The following is an 18,179-nucleotide window of genomic DNA, read 5'->3' as shown; positions in this document are numbered from 1 at the left end:
ATTACTGTAAGAAAATACTCATATTATTAAATAGTGTAAATACAATCTATTGCTAATAAAATATGCAATTTTCACTTAGTGTAAATCTAATTCATTGTATTCAAATAGCCCCTGGCAAAATCAAATTCTAAACTACCGGTATCAGCCAATTTCAAATGGAAGATGAAGGCTGTGATATTAAGTTTATACACTAGAGGGAGATTATAAGGATTTATTTATTGAAAATAAATGCAATAAATGTGTATAACCGTAGTGTAGCGACAGTAGTTTTATATTATTAGTGTGCATAGAAATATGTTAAATGCTTGTAGATCGTTTACCCCAATAAAACAAACTTGATTAAATATACAGTATCTCACAGAACTGAGTACCCTCACATTTTTGTAAATATTTTATTTTACCTTTTCATGTGACAACACTGTGACTGAAGAAATGACACTTTGCTACAATGTAAAGTAGTGAGTGTACAGCTTGTATAACAGTGTAAATTTATTTACCATTCCTCTTGTCCACCGATGCTTCAAGAACCGGACAACATGTTATATAAAAACAATTCCTATTAGGACACGACTCATTCATGTAGCCAACGATATTCCAAATAATAATAATAATAATAATAATAAGTATATTTTTCCTTTTGGTTGTATTTTTTATTTGATGTATTAGAAGAAAGTGTAATAAAATAAAAAATAAAAACCTGAATAAACGACATGAAGTTGTTTTTAAAACTAAGGGAATGCCTTGTTCATTTTTCCTTTAAATTATCTGAAGGACTTGGTGGCCAAAAAAAAAAAAGAAACAGTATCGATTTACAAAAATGAATCCAGCCATAATATAATTTTCAAGTTTCAACGACAAAACACATAAATAAGGGAGGAGCCGTTTCTGCACGTGGACGTTCTTCTGCCATCTTTGGCCAATACTGACACTAGAACGAGGGGTGTCGGAAATCTCATTAATATTCATGATCTCCTTTATTTTTGATATCAGTAATCACGTGGTTACTAGTACAGACGTCGATTCTTGATATCAACAATTTAATTCGTAATATCAACAATTTAATTGTCAATAGTAACAATGTTAATTCTTGATATCAACAATTCGATTTTCACTAGTTAAAATGTTGATTCTTGATATCAGGAATTAGATTTCTACTAGTAACAATTGCTATTTTTGATATCAACAATTCAATTTCCACTAGTAACAATGTTAATTCTTGATATCAGGAATTGTATTTTCACTAGTTAAATGTCACCATAGGCTTCCATTCAAATTTAATTGTTGATATCAAGAATTGCTTTCTTACTAGTTGAAATTCCGATCTCACATATCAGAAATACAATTCTTACTAGTAAAGACCTTTATTTTTGATATCAGTAATCACACGTTTCAGCTCATAAACCCCGGCCCCTGCATGTACACGAATGGAGCGTGATGCAACTACGTAAATCAAATTAAATGGAAAATTCAGTTTTCCTTAGTGTTTTTGAAGCAAAACATGAGATAAGTCTGACGCTATAAGCAAACATACGACCTATCGCTGTTGCCGGTATGGAGTGAAAACAGTATCAAAACCTCCCCCAAAAAATACGGGAGAGATCCACAATCGCACACAATATCCACAGTTGCACGTGAGAGATCCACAGAGTGAGAGAATCATGGCAGCTTGTGAGACATAGATGAGGAAGGTCGATATTATTATAATATTCAGAAATCAATTAATTGCAATGTTTTTAAAGGGAAAATGCAGAAGAGAAGAAGTGATTTTATCAAGATTAATAATTAACTTGTGGATATTTATGATCCACAAGTTAATTATTAATTCATGTTAAAACACAATACATTTGAATCTTTATTTGAATAAAGTTGTTTTTACATTTAAGTGCAATACAGTTTTTACTGAACTTTTAGGTACAACACAATTTAATTTAACAATTTAGTTTTTTTTACCTGTTTGTAAGCACAGTGTAGTGTTAATGTTAATTTTCAAACTGTATATTTACAATGTTAAAGTGGCTGACAACAGTAAATATTATTATTAGGGATAAAACTGCCTGGGTTTTAATAGTTTTAATAGTTAGGCCTACTGTGCTACTGAATTTTAATGCTGGTATGGTGGTACTTGGAGAGTCAAATATTTTCTGAGTTGGTACATGGTATAAAGTTTGAAAACCACTGGCCTAAACAGTTACTATAGTGTTTAGTTGTTGACATGTTAATGTAGTTATGATTACCAGGCTTGGCATATAAAATCATGTGTTTTTAAATAACATAAAACTGTATGTTAATGGCATCATCTATCATTATTGTTATGCTATCATTATTTACCATGTAGCAATTTTTTTTTTTTTTTTTTTTTTTTCTGACAAGAACTAGGCAGGAAAAGTATCTGTACCTATATAAGCCACGACATTAAATCAGCTTTACCGGAAGTTTGAGCCTGTCCTCCAACAAAAAACGACCATATAGGTCATTTGTGCAAGCACCTTATTACGACCTATATTTACGTTTTAAAGTTAAGCACCCTCTAGCGCGTGTAAAAATAATGACAGTATCGCGTTGCGTCCGTCGTCATGAAATGACGTATCATGTCATTACCAATCAAAACGCACGTTTATTTAAATGAAATGCGTGGGCTTTTTACACTGATCTCACAGTATTTCGTACATATTTTACTAGGTGGCTTATTCGTTCGAATGACCACACCTAACCCCACCCCTAAACCTAACCCTCACAGAAATCATGCTAAATTATGATTTATTGAGCATATACATTTTCGTGCATGTCCGTTCCCTGGGATCGAACCCATGATAGCATGATTACATATCAAGGTATAACACAATAATCTACCAACTGAGCTACACGAAACACAAATCAGAGGGCAAATAAAAGAGTACAAAACATTAATATGAAAACGACCTTTAGCCGATAGGGGCGCAATTGTAGTATACGCTCTGATGGGTCGTATTTCAGGGATTTGGACAAACGACCTATACGAGCGTATTGGTTGGAGGACAGGTTGGGAAGTTTACGAGCTGGCTCATCTATGCGCAAGTTACAAAACCATTACAAAACCCTTAAGGCACAACGCTATTCAAACCAGCTCAAAATGGTGTCAGAACAGGCATTCTGTACTCACTACTCCTAAAGTTTTTATACGATTAAATTTTATTATAAACCGCATAAATTAATATTTCATTAAAATCCGTTGTTAAACCATTTATCTTTTGATATGTCATATTACACTCCTGTACTAATCAGCAGATACAGTAAAAACAACAACTCACCAACAGATATCGTTCACCCAAAGTTGTTCGTTTAGGATGCAGCTCAGATAAGTATTGCCATTTCATCTTTTACGCGTCTTTAAATAAACGTTTAACAACTTAAACAGCATTTTTCACTCGATTCCTCAGCTTCTTCTCCTCTTTGACCATTACTGTTCGAAGTATGTGTGCTACAGTTGCATGCGCACTACATTCAGATTTCTTAAAGAGGAAGTGTCAGGACAATACCATTATAGATGTTTGTGTTTCTATTAATTCTTAGTCACATGTAGTACATTTTAACTTATTCGAACATTATGAAATATTATATTTATTATACTTGCCTTACTGTATTATGAATTTCAGAGTTACAGAGCGAATAGCATCCCGTGACTCCATGTCTGCTGTCATTTTCGATTTCTCTAACCTAAACTACAATCTTAAACTGGGAGCTTAGCATCTACGTCACGGCTCTCAGTCCGCCCTCTGTTAGTTGATTAGCTGGCTGTTTTGGACCCGGAGGAAACTGGGAGATGGTTTGTTATTTCAGACTGAGTACAGAAGTGAACTGAAATTGAGCAGAAGTACGAAGTCTGACATAGTCAGGTTAGAACAAGAGCGCATATTTATATATATATATATTTACACACACACATATATATATAAATAAACTACTTTCCTTTATTAAGGTCTAAACAAACCAAATTAATAAATGAAACTCCTAAAAAACTCTCTTCTCACACTCAAAGCACACATGATCTCTCACACCAGTGTGTATCTTCTGATGTAGCTTTAAACTTTAGATGTGAAAAACTCTTTCCAGATAAAGAGCATGAATGTGGTTTTTCTTTCGTATGAACTTTCAGGTAATTCTTCAGACCTGAAGCCTCATAAAAATGTTACAGTTGAAACTGTGCTGGTCTTGAAGGTGAACTTTATTCACCATGACTTTAGATAATGTTTCTTTGTTAGTTTATACAGAAGAGATTTTATTTCTAGATGCATTGTTGTGTCATGTTTGATGAGAACCAGTCATCAGACCTGAAAGTACTGGATCTGAAGATGATTTACTAACTAGGGGTTGAACGACTTCTGATTTTTTTTTAAAGTTGACTTTTATGTGATGAAAGTTGAGTTGAAGTCTATTTCTCACAGATTTCTGCTCATTCTAAATCAGATATAGATAAAGTAGCACAGTAAAGATTACATTTACATGAATGCATTAGTGAGAGCGATTGTGTGTGTGAATTATTTCTACATGGCAGTGTCTCTCTAGTAGTAGTGACGCTGTGGACTTTAGTTATTAAGAAATATATTCTTGAACTTCTCCATTTCTAAGTTATTTTATTGAGAAACAACAGAACAGAGATGACAGTACATTTCCTCACTGAAAGATTCTGTGCATGCGTGATGTACGAGCTACTGTCTGTAGTCTATGTGTGTGTGTGTTACAGTGCAGCAGCGCATTAGATTAGAACAGCGATTAATTTACCTGGACAATAAGCTGTTTAAAATGTGCATTCTCCCGTTCAACTTCAAACATCCAGTAATATAATCATACATGTCTTGTGGAGCTTTCAGAGCATACATTTATTTGACATTTTAACTGTTTGGAAACAGAGCATAAATGTGGAAGTCCTTCAAAGGTTTATTATCTTGTTGTGCCATCTATAGAGGGTTTTTACGATGCGTCATCAATCCAGATGTTGGCCATTTTGGAGGCACAGAACGTAAACAATGCCACTGAGCGGACTCGCAAATTTGACTGATTATTGCTGCTAAAAAATTGTAAAGTTTTGGTCTGTACTAATCTGTCGCATCGGTTAAAAACATTTCGAGTTCTGTCAAAAGTTAAAGAGAAGAGAGCAAAAAAAGTGATTAAAGAAGGCGTTTGTGGTTTAGAGAGGTACAGTTACAGCATCAGCTCATCAACCACATGCACATGTGTAAATTAATTTTTACAAAAAATTCATCCACCGCTTCCAGTGATTCGATGGGAAGCTGAATGCATTCAGGACACTCTGGCTCTTCAGCAACCTGCTGCTCAGGTGATTGACCTTGGCCACCAGCTGGTCCTGCTGCTGCTTAATGTGCTCCAACAGGCTTAAAATGTGGACCTGAGCAGCTGTTGAATACATAGTATTATAGAATAATTATGTTATAGGGAACATGCTTAAAGTCGCTGCCGAAACAAGGCTTTGTTGTTGCAGAGTGCCGGACGAGCAGACAATTATTATTTTTGAATCCAGCGCAGCGCGGAAAAAAAAGCTGTAACGTTACATACCAGCCTCCTACAGTTCTGCAGCTCAAGACGCAGAAGTCCAGCGAGTCGGGTACACATTTCCAAGTTGTAAAATTTAGATAAAACAACATATCTATCGCAAATGTAAACACCTCCATCAATGCCACCTCCCTTATCGCCAAAGAGCTGCATGGACACACAAATCAGATCCGAACAGTTGCGATATACAGTGTGGACATCATTATTTTAGATCAGATTCCAATCGGATGCAAAGATAATCGTATTTGGACTAACAGTGTGAATGTAGCCATAGTTAACTAAGTCAACATTTAAGCCATAGTCGACTCTTCATTTACACATGTGCTATAACTGTACCTCTCTCAACCACAAACGCCCTCTTTAATCAGCAATAATCAGTCAAATTTGCAAGTTCGTTCAGTGGCATTGTTTATGTTCAGTGCCTCCAACATGGCCGACTTCTGGATTGATGACGCGTCCATGAAAACCGCCTATAGGACCAGCGACTAGTCAACTTAAAGTGTCATGGCAGAGCATTGATGTCGAGTAGTCGATTAGTCTGTGCATCCCCTACTACTGACTGTGAATGTTTTTGCTATGCACGAGTAGATTAGATGATTGACTGAAACTCTTCCCACATACAGTGCAGTGATACGGTTTCTCTCCAGTGTGGATCCTCTCATGTGATTTCAGATGTGCTGACTGACTGAATCTCTTGTCACAGTGTGAACACTTGTAGGGTTTCTCTCCAGTGTGGATCCTCTCATGTGTTTCCAGATATCCTAACTGACTGAATCTCTTGTCACAGTGTGAACACTTGTAAGGTTTCTCTCCAGTGTGGATCCTCTCATGTGATTTCAGAGATGCTGACTGACTGAATCTCTTGTCACAGTGTGAACACTTGTAAGGTTTCTCTCTAGAGTGGATCCTCTCATGTGATTTCAGGGATCCTGACTGACTGAATCTCTCGTCACAGTGTGAACACTTGTAAGGTTTCTCTCCAGTGTGGATCATCTCATGTTTTGTCAGGTGTCCTAACCGACTAAATCTCTTGTCACAGTGTGAACACTTGTAAGGTTTCTCTCCAGTGTGGATCATCTCATGCTGTTTCAAATGTTCAGCTCTAATAAAAGTCTTCTCACACTCAAAACACATATATTCTCTCACATCACTGTGTATCTTCTGATGTACTTTTAAATTCTGCAGATGTGAAAACCTCTTTCCACATGAACATGAATGTGGTTTCTCCTTTGAATGAACTCTCAGGTGCTCCTTCAGGCTTGAAGCCGTCAAAAATGTTTTTCCACATTGATCACATTCATAAGGTTTCTCTCCAGTGTGGATGTTCATGTGCATCTTAAGGTTTGATGATGCTGTAAAACTCTTCCCACACCGATCACATCTGTAAGGTTTCTCTCCAGTGTGGATCCTCATGTGAATCTCAAGACCAGGTTTGCTTCTCAAACTCTTTCCACACTGAGTGCAGGTGAAAGATTTCTTGTCTCTTCTCTTCTTTAAATCTTTCTGTTTGGTTTGAGAGCGACTCAAAAAGTTTTCTCCAGTTTTGACATGTTTGTCTTCCTCTTTATTCAGTTCTTCATGCTCCTCGTTTTCTTCAATCAACTCTAAAGTCAAAAAATAATTTTTTTAGCAAATCACAGAGACAAATGTTTAAAAAAGACATACATGTGAACCCTGAAATAACAGTGTAATGTGGACAAGTGTTATAGAAAATATTTTGTTCATTTTTATAAATGATATGTCTCTGGATCTTTACTGGAGTGATGGACATTGTTCTTCCTGTTATACTACATACTATAACAAATGTTATACTCATTTGTTTGAAGTAGCTTTTGGCACAGGGGAACCGCCTTGATGAATGTGTTGTATTCTATGTGTACCTTTATTCTTAGCATTTTGTTACTTCATTGTTCTTAATGTATCAGTGTGTGACTAACATTTCGTCTTTTTTTTAACATTTAGACATTTATTTTTATTTATTTTTTTGTGTGTATTTTACTGTGAAGTACTTTGGTAGGCCCTGGCCTTGGAAATGTGCTATATAAATAAATGTGACATTGACATTATACTTATTAATATTAATAATAATTATCATTATTAAACATTTTACAACATAAGACACAAATCCCATGTTTCTACAGTGAGAACCCTTACCATTTGCTGCTTCAACTATATTATTGAACAGCTCTTTATATCTTTCCCATCACAACAAATCAAAATATGACAAACTGTTTAAAGCTTTATAACCTTCATGTTCATCATCACTGAAGAATCAAGAATAAACACCAACCTGTTTGTTCTTCAGTGCGTTTCATTCTGCAGGGTTCTGGATCTCTCATGTTCTCTCTGTTCTTCAATAAACTCTGTCTCTGCAGATTTCACTTCTTCCTGAAGCTTTGATGCTCCTCTTCACTTGTAGACTGATGGGAATATTCCAGCATTTATTGATGAACTGCAGTGGGAGGAGCTTCACTGAAGGTGATTCTATTGTGGGAGGAGCTTTAGTGAAGGTGTGATTGTTGGGGAGGAGCTTCACTGAAAGTGATACTGTTGGGGGACACAAAATCACCCTGTTCACTCATTCAAAGAAAACAACAGACTGATTTACATTTTGTAAGACATGATTTGTGTTAGAAAGGCTGTATGTGAAGGAGTGACAATGGCCATGAATATTTCGTGATTCACACCTGAGAGACAAAGGAGCTCCCATAATGGGGCATCATCACTCAGTGGTGTAGTGCAGGCTAACTCCTGTTACTTATATATAGTACTGTATTATATTACACAGGGCATGAAAACATCTTTGCATTATATGACATTGAGATGCAATGAATTATAGTTTAATTCACAGACAGTAGTTCTGCAGCTGTTGAATGCATTCTGATACATATAAAGTCTCAGTCAGGAGGGGAAAATGTGATAAACCTTGAATCCGTTAAAAAAGAAACAAAGCCAACATGATCCAGATTTTGAGTTAAGTTCCCCAGATCTAGTAGCAGAATTAGTAGTAAATATCTTTGAGTATTATTTTTTTAAAGAAACAATGTATCAAGCATCACTAGTCCTAAGTTCTGTTACTACGACAAATATTTAATTTCATTACTAGTCACTAGTGATTCTAAACAAGACACACAATGACATATTTTCAGCTGCTCTAATATTGATGAGTTTCAGATTATAAACACTCATTCAATAACTTCAGGACCAGTCTGTAGATCATCTCTCTTTAGTCTGAGTGTTTGCAGATAGAAACAAATCATTAAAGTCAGAACATTTGCTGCAATCGGATGACATCCATCTCCATTAACAACACATGTCAATAACTACACTAGTATGGCAAGCCGAATTAACTTTTATTCATTCGCAGGATATGTATTCTTGATATCAACAATTCAATTTTCACTAGTTAAAATGTTCATTCTTGATATCAACAATTTAATTGACACTAGTAACAATGTTCATTCTTGATATCAGGAATTGTATTTCTACTAGTAACAATAGCTATTTTTGATATCAACAATTCAATTTCCACTAGTAACAATGTTAATTCTTGATATCAGGAATTGTATTTTCACTAGTTAAATGTCACCATAGGCTTCCATTCAAATTTAATTGTTGATATCAAGAATTGCTTTCTTACTAGTTGAAATTCCGATTTCACACATCAGAAATACAATTCTTACTAGTAAAGACCTTTATTTTTGATATCAGTAATCACATGGTTACTAGTACAGACGTCTATTCTTGATATCAACAATTTAATTGTCACTAGTGACAATGTTCATTTCTGATATCATGAATGTAATTGTTACTAGTAAGAAAGCCATTTTAGATATCAGAAATTACCCTCCCAATTGTTGATATCAGAAATACATTTTCAGATATCAGAAATGAACATTATCACTAGTAACAATTACATTTTTGATATCAAGAATTAACATTTTTACTAGTAAAAATGTCATTGTTGATATCAAAAATTATATTTCTACTAGTAAGAAATACAAAGCTGATATGTGCATTTAGAATTGTAACTAGTAACAAATGCATTTTGATATCTGTAATAGTTTTGGCGCCGTTTTAACATTTAAACATGTGAATTGTTGATATCAGTAATTGAATTCTTGATATCAACAATTACATTTCCACTAGTAACGACGCGTATTCTTGATATCAACAATGACGTCATCACTCGCAGAAATAAGTTTATCATATCAACAATGAAATTACAACTAGTAATAAACATAATTCTTGATATCAGTAACTTAATTCTTACATGTTTAAATTGCACTTTCTCTAGTAAAAATTGTAATTTAAGATATCATTAATTCCTTTTTGGATATGTGCATATCAATGAACCCCTTTTTGGATATGTGCATAATTTAATGACGAGTGCAACCCTTTATGAATGTTTATTGCTGATAGACGACAAGGTAAAGAGTCCAACAGAGAATGGGCACATTCCGCCTACCAACGTCTGGTAGTGTTAAACAATAATATAAAAAGACCTTAGTTTTCTGTTGTAATTTGTGGCGCAGATGGTAGAGGACAAAGCAGTAGTTTTTTTGACGCGAAGGACCCGGGTTCGATTCCGCCTTCTGTCGAGCTCTTTCTTCACCCTTTTCACGTCCAGTAGCACATCGGAAAGGTATATATTTTCTATAAAACTCAACGAAATGATAGAAAAGTTAAAAATAACGTGGATATTGTATAAGGTTAGGGCACATTTAGGGGCGGCAGCCATTTAATATTTTTTTTAAATAAAATTACAATTTACACTCAATATGTTATTATTGTAGCCTATACTGCTTTATAATGTGGCCTACTACAATAATGAGGTGCACATATTGGTCACTACTTGCACTAAGTAGCACAAACAGCATCAAACTACTATTACTGTAAGAAAATACTCATATTATTAAATAGTGTAAATACAATCTATTGCTAATAAAATATGCAATTTTCACTTAGTGTAAATCTAATTCATTGTATTCAAATAGCCCCTGGCAAAATCAAATTCTAAACTACCGGTATCAGCCAATTTCAAATGGAAGATGAAGGCTGTGATATTAAGTTTATACACTAGAGGGAGATTATAAGGATTTATTTATTGAAAATAAATGCAATAAATGTGTATAACCGTAGTGTAGCGACAGTAGTTTTATATTATTAGTGTGCATAGAAATATGTTAAATGCTTGTAGATCGTTTACCCCAATAAAATAAACTTGATTAAATATACAGTATCTCACAGAACTGAGTACCCTCACAGTTTTGTAAATATTTTATTGTACCTTTTCATGTGACAACACTGAAGAAATGACACTTTGCTACAATGTAAAGTAGTGAGTGTACAGCTTGTATAACAGTGTAAATTTATTTACCATTCCTCTTGTCCACCGATGCTTCAAGAACCGGACAACATGTTATATAAAAACAATTCCTATTAGGACACGACTCATTCATGTAGCCAACGATATTCCAAATAATAATAATAATAATAATAATAATAATAATAATAATAATAATAATAAGTATATTTTTCCTTTTGGTTGTATTTTTTATTTGATGTATTAGAAGAAAGTGTAATAAAATCAAAAATAAAAACCTGAATAAACGACATGAAGTTGTTTTTAAAACTAAGGGAATGCCTTGTTCATTTTTCCTTTAAATTATCTGAAGGACTTGGTGGCCAAAAAAAAAAAGAAACAGTATCGATTTACAAAAATGAATCCAGCCATAATATAATTTTCAAGTTTCAACGACAAAACACATAAATAAGGGAGGAGCCGTTTCTGCACGTGGACGTTCTTCTGCCATCTTTGGCCAATACTGACACTAGAACGAGGGGTGTCGGAAATCTCATTAATATTCATGATCTCCTTTATTTTTGATATCAGTAATCACGTGGTTACTAGTACAGACGTCGATTCTTGATATCAACAATTTAATTCGTAATATCAACAATTTAATTGTCAATAGTAATAATGTTAATTCTTGATATCAACAATTCGATTTTCACTAGTTAAAATGTTGATTCTTGATATCAGGAATTAGATATCTACTAGTAACAATTGCTATTTTTGATATCAACAATTCAATTTCCACTAGTAACAATGTTAATTCTTGATATCAGGAATTGTATTTTCACTAGTTAAATGTCACCATAGGCTTCCATTCAAATTTAATTGTTGATATCAAGAATTGCTTTCTTACTAGTTGAAATTCCGATCTCACATATCAGAAATACAATTCTTACTAGTAAAGACCTTTATTTTTGATATCAGTAATCACACGTTTCAGCTCATAAACCCCGGCCCCTGCATGTACACGAATGGAGCGTGATGCAACTACGTAAATCAAATTAAATGGAAAATTCAGTTTTCCTTAGTGTTTTTGAAGCAAAACATGAGATAAGTCTGACGCTATAAGCAAACATACGACCTATCGCTGTTGCCAGTATGGAGTGAAAACAGTATCAAAACCTCCCCAAAAAAATACGGGAGAGATCCACAATCGCACACAATATCCACAGTTGCACGCGAGAGATCCACAGAGTGAGAGAATCATGGCAGCTTGTGAGGAAGGTCGATATTATTATAATATTCAGAAATCAATTAATTGCAATGTTTTTAAAGGGAAAATGCAGAAGAGAAGAAGTGATTTTATCAAGATTAATAATTAACTTGTGGATATTTATGATCCACAAGTTAGTTATTAATTCATGTTAAAACACAATACATTTTAATCTTTATTTGAATAAAGTTGATTTTACATTTAAGTGCAATACAGTTTTTTATGAACTTTTAGGTACAACACAATTTAATTTAACATATTAGGTTTTTTTTACCTGTTTGTAAGCACAGTGTAGTGTTAATGTTAATTTTCAAACTGTATATTTACAATGTTAAAGTGGCTGACAACAGTAAATATTATTATTAGGGATAAAACTGCCTGGGTTTTAATAGTTTTAATAGTTAGGCCTACTGTGCTACTGAATTTTAATGCTGGTATGGTGGTACTTGGAGAGTCAAATATTTTCAAATATTATAGAGTTGGTACATGGTATAAAGTTTGAAAACCACTGGCCTAAACAGTTACTATAGTGTTTAGTTGTTGACATGTTAATGTAGTTATGATTACCAGGCTTGGCATATAAAATCATGTGTTTTTAAATAACATAAAACTGTATGTTAATGGCATCATCTATCATTATTGTTATGCTATCATTATTTACCATGTAGCAATTTTTTTTTTTTTTTTTTTTATTTCTGACAAGAACTAGGCAGGAAAAGTATCTGTACCTATATAAGCCACGACATTAAATCAGCTTTACCTGAAGTTTGAGCCTGTCCTCCAACAAAAAACGACCATATAGGTCATTTGTGCAAGCACCTTATTACGACCTATATTTACGTTTTAAAGTTAAGCACCCTCTAGCGCGTGTAAAAATAATGACAGTATCGCGTTGCGTCCGTCGTCATGAAATGACGTATCATGTCATTACCAATCAAAACGCATGTTTATTTAAATGAAATGCGTGGGCTTTTTACACTGATCTCACAGTATTTCGTACATATTTTACTAGGTGGCTTATTCGTTCGAATGACCACACCTAACCCCACCCCTAAACCTAACCCTCACAGAAATCATGCTAAATTATGATTTATTGAGCATATACATTTTCGTGCATGTCCGTTCCCTGGGATCGAACCCATGATAGCATGATTACATATCAAGGTATAACACAATAATCTACCAACTGAGCTACACGAAACACAAACCAGAGGGCAAATAAAAGAGTACAAAACATTAACATGAAAACGACCTTTAGCCGATAGGGGCGCAATTGTAGTATACGCTCTGATGGGTCGTATTTCAGGGATTTGGACAAACGACCTATACGAGCGTATTGGTTGGAGGACAGGTTGGGAAGTTTACGAGCTGGCTCATCTATGCGCAAGTTACAAAACCATTACAAAACCCTTAAGGCACAACGCTATTCAAACCAGCTCAAAATGGTGTCAGAACAGGCATTCTGTACTCACTACTCCTAAAGTTTTTATACAATTAAATTTTATTATAAACCGCATAAATTAATATTTCATTAAAATCCGTTGTTAAACCATTTATCTTTTGATATGTCATATTACACTCCTGTACTAATCAGCAGATACAGTAAAAACAACAACTCACCAACAGATATCGTTCACCCAAAGTTGTTCGTTTAGGATGCAGCTCAGATAAGTATTGCCATTTCATCTTTTACGCGTCTTTAAATAAACGTTTAACAACTTAAACAGCATTTTTCACTCGATTCCTCAGCTTCTTCTCCTCTTTGACCATTACTGTTCGAAGTATGTGTGCTACAGTTGCATGCGCACTACATTCAGATTTCTTAAAGAGGATGTGTCAGGACAATACCATTATAGATGTTTGTGTTTCTATTAATTCTTAGTCACATGTAGTACATTTTAACTTATTCAAACATTATGAAATATTATATTTATTATACTTGCCTTACTGTATTATGAATTTCAGAGTTACAGAGCGAATAGCATCCCGTGACTCCATGTCTGCTGTCATTTTCGATTTCTCTAACCTAAACTACAATCTTAAACTGGGAGCTTAGCATCTACGTCACGGCTCTCAGTCCGCCCTCTGTTAGTTGATTAGCTGGCTGTTTTGGACCCGGAGGAAACTGGGAGATGGTTTGTTATTTCAGACTGAGTACAGAAGTGAACTGAAATTGAGCAGAAGTACGAAGTCTGACATAGTCAGGTTAGAACAAGAGCGCATATTTATATATATATATATTTACACACACACACATATATATATAAATAAACTACTTTCCTTTATTAAGGTCTAAACAAACCAAATTAATAAATGAAACTCCTAAAAAACTCTCTTCTCACACTCAAAGCACACATGATCTCTCACACCAGTGTGTATCTTCTGATGTAGCTTTAAACTTTAAATGTGAAAAACTCTTTCCAGATAAAGAGCATGAATGTGGTTTTTCTTTCGTATGAACTTTCAGGTAATTCTTCAGACCTGAAGCCTCATAAAAATGTTACAGTTGAAACTGTGCTGGTCTTGAAGGTGAACTTTATTCACCATGACTTTAGATAATGTTTCTTTGTTAGTTTATACAGAAGAGATTTTATTTCTAGGTGCATTGTTGTGTCATGTTTGATGAGAGTCATCAGACCTGAAAGTACTGGATCTGAAGATGATTTACTAACTAGGGGTTGAACGACTTCTGATTTTTTTTTAAAGTTGACTTTTATGTGATGAAAGTTGAGTTGAAGTCTATTTCTCACAGATTTCTGCTCATTCTAAATCAGATATAGATAAAGTAGCACAGTAAAGATTACATTTACATGAATGCATTAGTGAGAGCGATTGTGTGTGAACGAGGGGTGTCGGAAATCTCATTAATATTCATGATCTCCTTTATTTTTGATATCAGTAATCACGTGGTTACTAGTACAGACGTCGATTCTTGATATCAACAATTTAATTCGTAATATCAACAATTTAATTGTCAATAGTAACAATGTTAATTCTTGATATCAACAATTCGATTTTCACTAGTTAAAATGTTGATTCTTGATATCAGGAATTAGATTTCTACTAGTAACAATTGCTATTTTTGATATCAACAATTTAATTTCCACTAGTAACAATGTTAATTCTTGATATCTGTAATTGTATTTTCACTAGTTAAATGTCACCATAGGCTTCCATTCAAATTTAATTGTTGATATCAAGAATTGCTTTCTTACTAGTTGAAATTCCGATCTCACATATCAGAAATACAATTCTTACTAGTAAAGACCTTTATTTTTGATATCAGTAAACACACGGTTCAGCTCATAAACCCCGGCCCCTGCATGTACACGAATGGAGCGTGATGCAACTACGTAAATCAAATTAAATGGAAAATTCAGTTTTCCTTAGTGTTTTTGAAGCAAAACATGAGATAAGTCTGACGCTATAAGCAAACATACGACCTATCGCTGTTGCCAGTATGGAATGAAAACAGTATCAAAACCTCCCCAAAAAAATACGGGAGAGATCCACAATCGCACACAATATCCACAGTTGCACGCGAGAGATCCACAGAGTGAGAGAATCATGGCAGCTTGTGAGGAAGGTCGATATTATTATAATATTCAGAAATCAATTAATTGCAATGTTTTTAAAGGGAAAATGCAGAAGAGAAGAAGTGATTTTATCAAGATTAATAATTAACTTGTGGATATTTATGATCCACAAGTTAATTATTAATTCATGTTAAAACACAATACATTTTAATCTTTATTTGAATAAAGTTGATTTTACATTTAAGTGCAATACAGTTTTTACTGAACTTTTAGGTACAACACAATTTAATTAAACAATTTAGTTTTTTTACCTGTTTGTAAGCACAGTGTAGTGTTAATGTTAATTTTCAAACTGTATATTTACAATGTTAAAGTGGCTGACAACAGTAAATATTATTATTAGGGATAAAACTGCCTGGGTTTTAATGGTTTTAATAGTTAGGCCTACTGTGCTACTGAATTTTAATGCTGGTATGGTGGTACTTGGAGAGTCAAATATTTTCTGAGTTGGTACATGGTATAAAGTTTGAAAACCACTGGCCTAAACAGTTACTATAGTGTTTAGTTGTTGACATGTTAATGTAGTTATGATTACCAGGCTTGGCATATAAAATCATGTGTTTTTAAATAACATAAAACTGTATGTTAATGGCATCATCTATCATTATTGTTATGCTATCATTATTTACCATGTAGCAATTATTTTTTTTTTATTTCTGACAAGAACTAGGCAGGAAAAGTATCTGTACCTATATAAGCCACGACATTAAATCAGCTTTACCGGAAGTTTGAGCCTGTCCTCCAACAAAAAACGACCATATAGGTCATTTGTGCAAGCACCTTATTACGACCTATATTTACGTTTTAAAGTTAAGCACCCTCTAGCGCGTGTAAAAATAATGACAGTATCGCGTTGCGTCTGTCGTCATGAAATGACGTATCATGTCATTACCAATCAAAACGCATGTTTATTTAAATGAAATGCGTGGGCTTTTTACACTGATCTCACAGTATTTCGTACATATTTTACTAGGTGGCTTATTCGTTCGAATGACCACACCTAACCCCACCCCTAAACCTAACCCTCACAGAAATCATGCTAAATTATGATTTATTGAGCATATACATTTTCGTGCATGTCCGTTCCCTGGGATCGAACCCATGATAGCATGATTACATATCAAGGTATAACACAATAATCTACCAACTGAGCTACACGAAACACAAATCAGAGGGCAAATAAAAGAGTACAAAACATTAATATGAAAACGACCTTTAGCCGATAGGGGCACAATTGTAGTATACGCTCTGATGGGTCGTATTTCAGGGATTTGGACAAACGACCTATACGAGCGTATTGGTTGGAGGACAGGTTGGGAAGTTTACGAGCTGGCTCATCTATGCGCAAGTTACAAAACCATTACAAAACCCTTAAGGCACAACGCTATTCAAACCAGCTCAAAATGGTGTCAGAACAGGCATTCTGTACTCACTACTCCTAAAGTTTTTATACGATTAAATTTTATTATAAACCGCATAAATTAATATTTCATTAAAATCCGTTGTTAAACCATTTATCTTTTGATATGTCATATTACACTCCTGTACTAATCAGCAGATACAGTAAAAACAACAACTCACCAACAGATATCGTTCACCCAAAGTTGTTCGTTTAGGATGCAGCTCAGATAAGTATTGCCATTTCATCTTTTACGCGTCTTTAAATAAACGTTTAACAACTTAAACAGCATTTTTCACTCGATTCCTCAGCTTCTTCTCCTCTTTGACCATTAGTGTTCGAAGTATGTGTGCTACAGTTGCACGCGCACTACATTCAGATTTCTTAAAGAGGATGTGTCAGGACAATACCATTATAGATGTTTGTGTTTCTATTAATTCTTAGTCACATGTAGTACATTTTAACTTATTCGAACATTATGAAATATTATATTTATTATACTTGCCTTACTGTATTATGAATTTCAGAGTTACAGAGCGAATAGCATCCCGTGACTCCATGTCTGCTGTCATTTTCGATTTCTCTAACCTAAACTACAATCTTAAACTGGGAGCTTAGCATCTACGTCACGGCTCTCAGTCCGCCCTCTGTTAGTTGATTAGCTGGCTGTTTTGGACCCGGAGGAAAACTGGGAGATGGTTTGTTATTTCAGACTGAGTACAGAAGTGAACTGAAATTGAGCAGAAGTACGAAGTCTGACGTAGTCAGGTTAGAACAAGAGCGCATATTTATATATATATATATTTACACACACACATATATATATATATAAATAAACTACTTTCCTTTATTAAGGTCTAAACAAACCAAATTAATAAATGAAACTCCTAAAAAACTCTCTTCTCACACTCAAAGCACACATGATCTCTCACACCAGTGTGTATCTTCTGATGTAGCTTTAAACTTTAGATGTGAAAAACTCTTTCCAGATAAAGAGCATGAATGTGGTTTTTCTTTCGTATGAACTTTCAGGTAATTCTTCAGACCTGAAGCCTCATAAAAATG

At 34.3% G+C, this 18,179-nt stretch overlaps 1 protein-coding gene across 1 annotated transcript in view; it reads right to left on the bottom strand.

Annotated features, from left to right (window-relative positions):
• Nucleotides 1–4,590: 4,590 nt before the first annotated feature.
• LOC132159302 (zinc finger protein 208-like) overlaps nucleotides 4,591–18,179 on the bottom strand; it is a 164,080-nt gene continuing 150,491 nt past the window's right edge. Inside the window, exons 7-8 of the mRNA XM_059568824.1 lie at nucleotides 7,838–7,923; nucleotides 4,591–7,151 (exon numbers count right to left, since the gene is read on the bottom strand). Of these exons, the coding sequence (XP_059424807.1) occupies nucleotides 6,100–7,151; nucleotides 7,838–7,923 (1,138 nt within the window). The 3' untranslated portion in view covers nucleotides 4,591–6,099. The remainder of the gene's footprint in view (nucleotides 7,152–7,837; nucleotides 7,924–18,179) is intronic.

The sequence above is a fragment of the Carassius carassius genome, chromosome 16 (assembly GCF_963082965.1).
Source record: "Carassius carassius chromosome 16, fCarCar2.1, whole genome shotgun sequence".
Lineage (NCBI taxonomy): Eukaryota > Metazoa > Chordata > Actinopteri > Cypriniformes > Cyprinidae > Carassius > Carassius carassius.
Note: the sequence above shows the minus strand (reverse complement) of the source record. Positions and strands in the feature narration are given on the sequence as shown.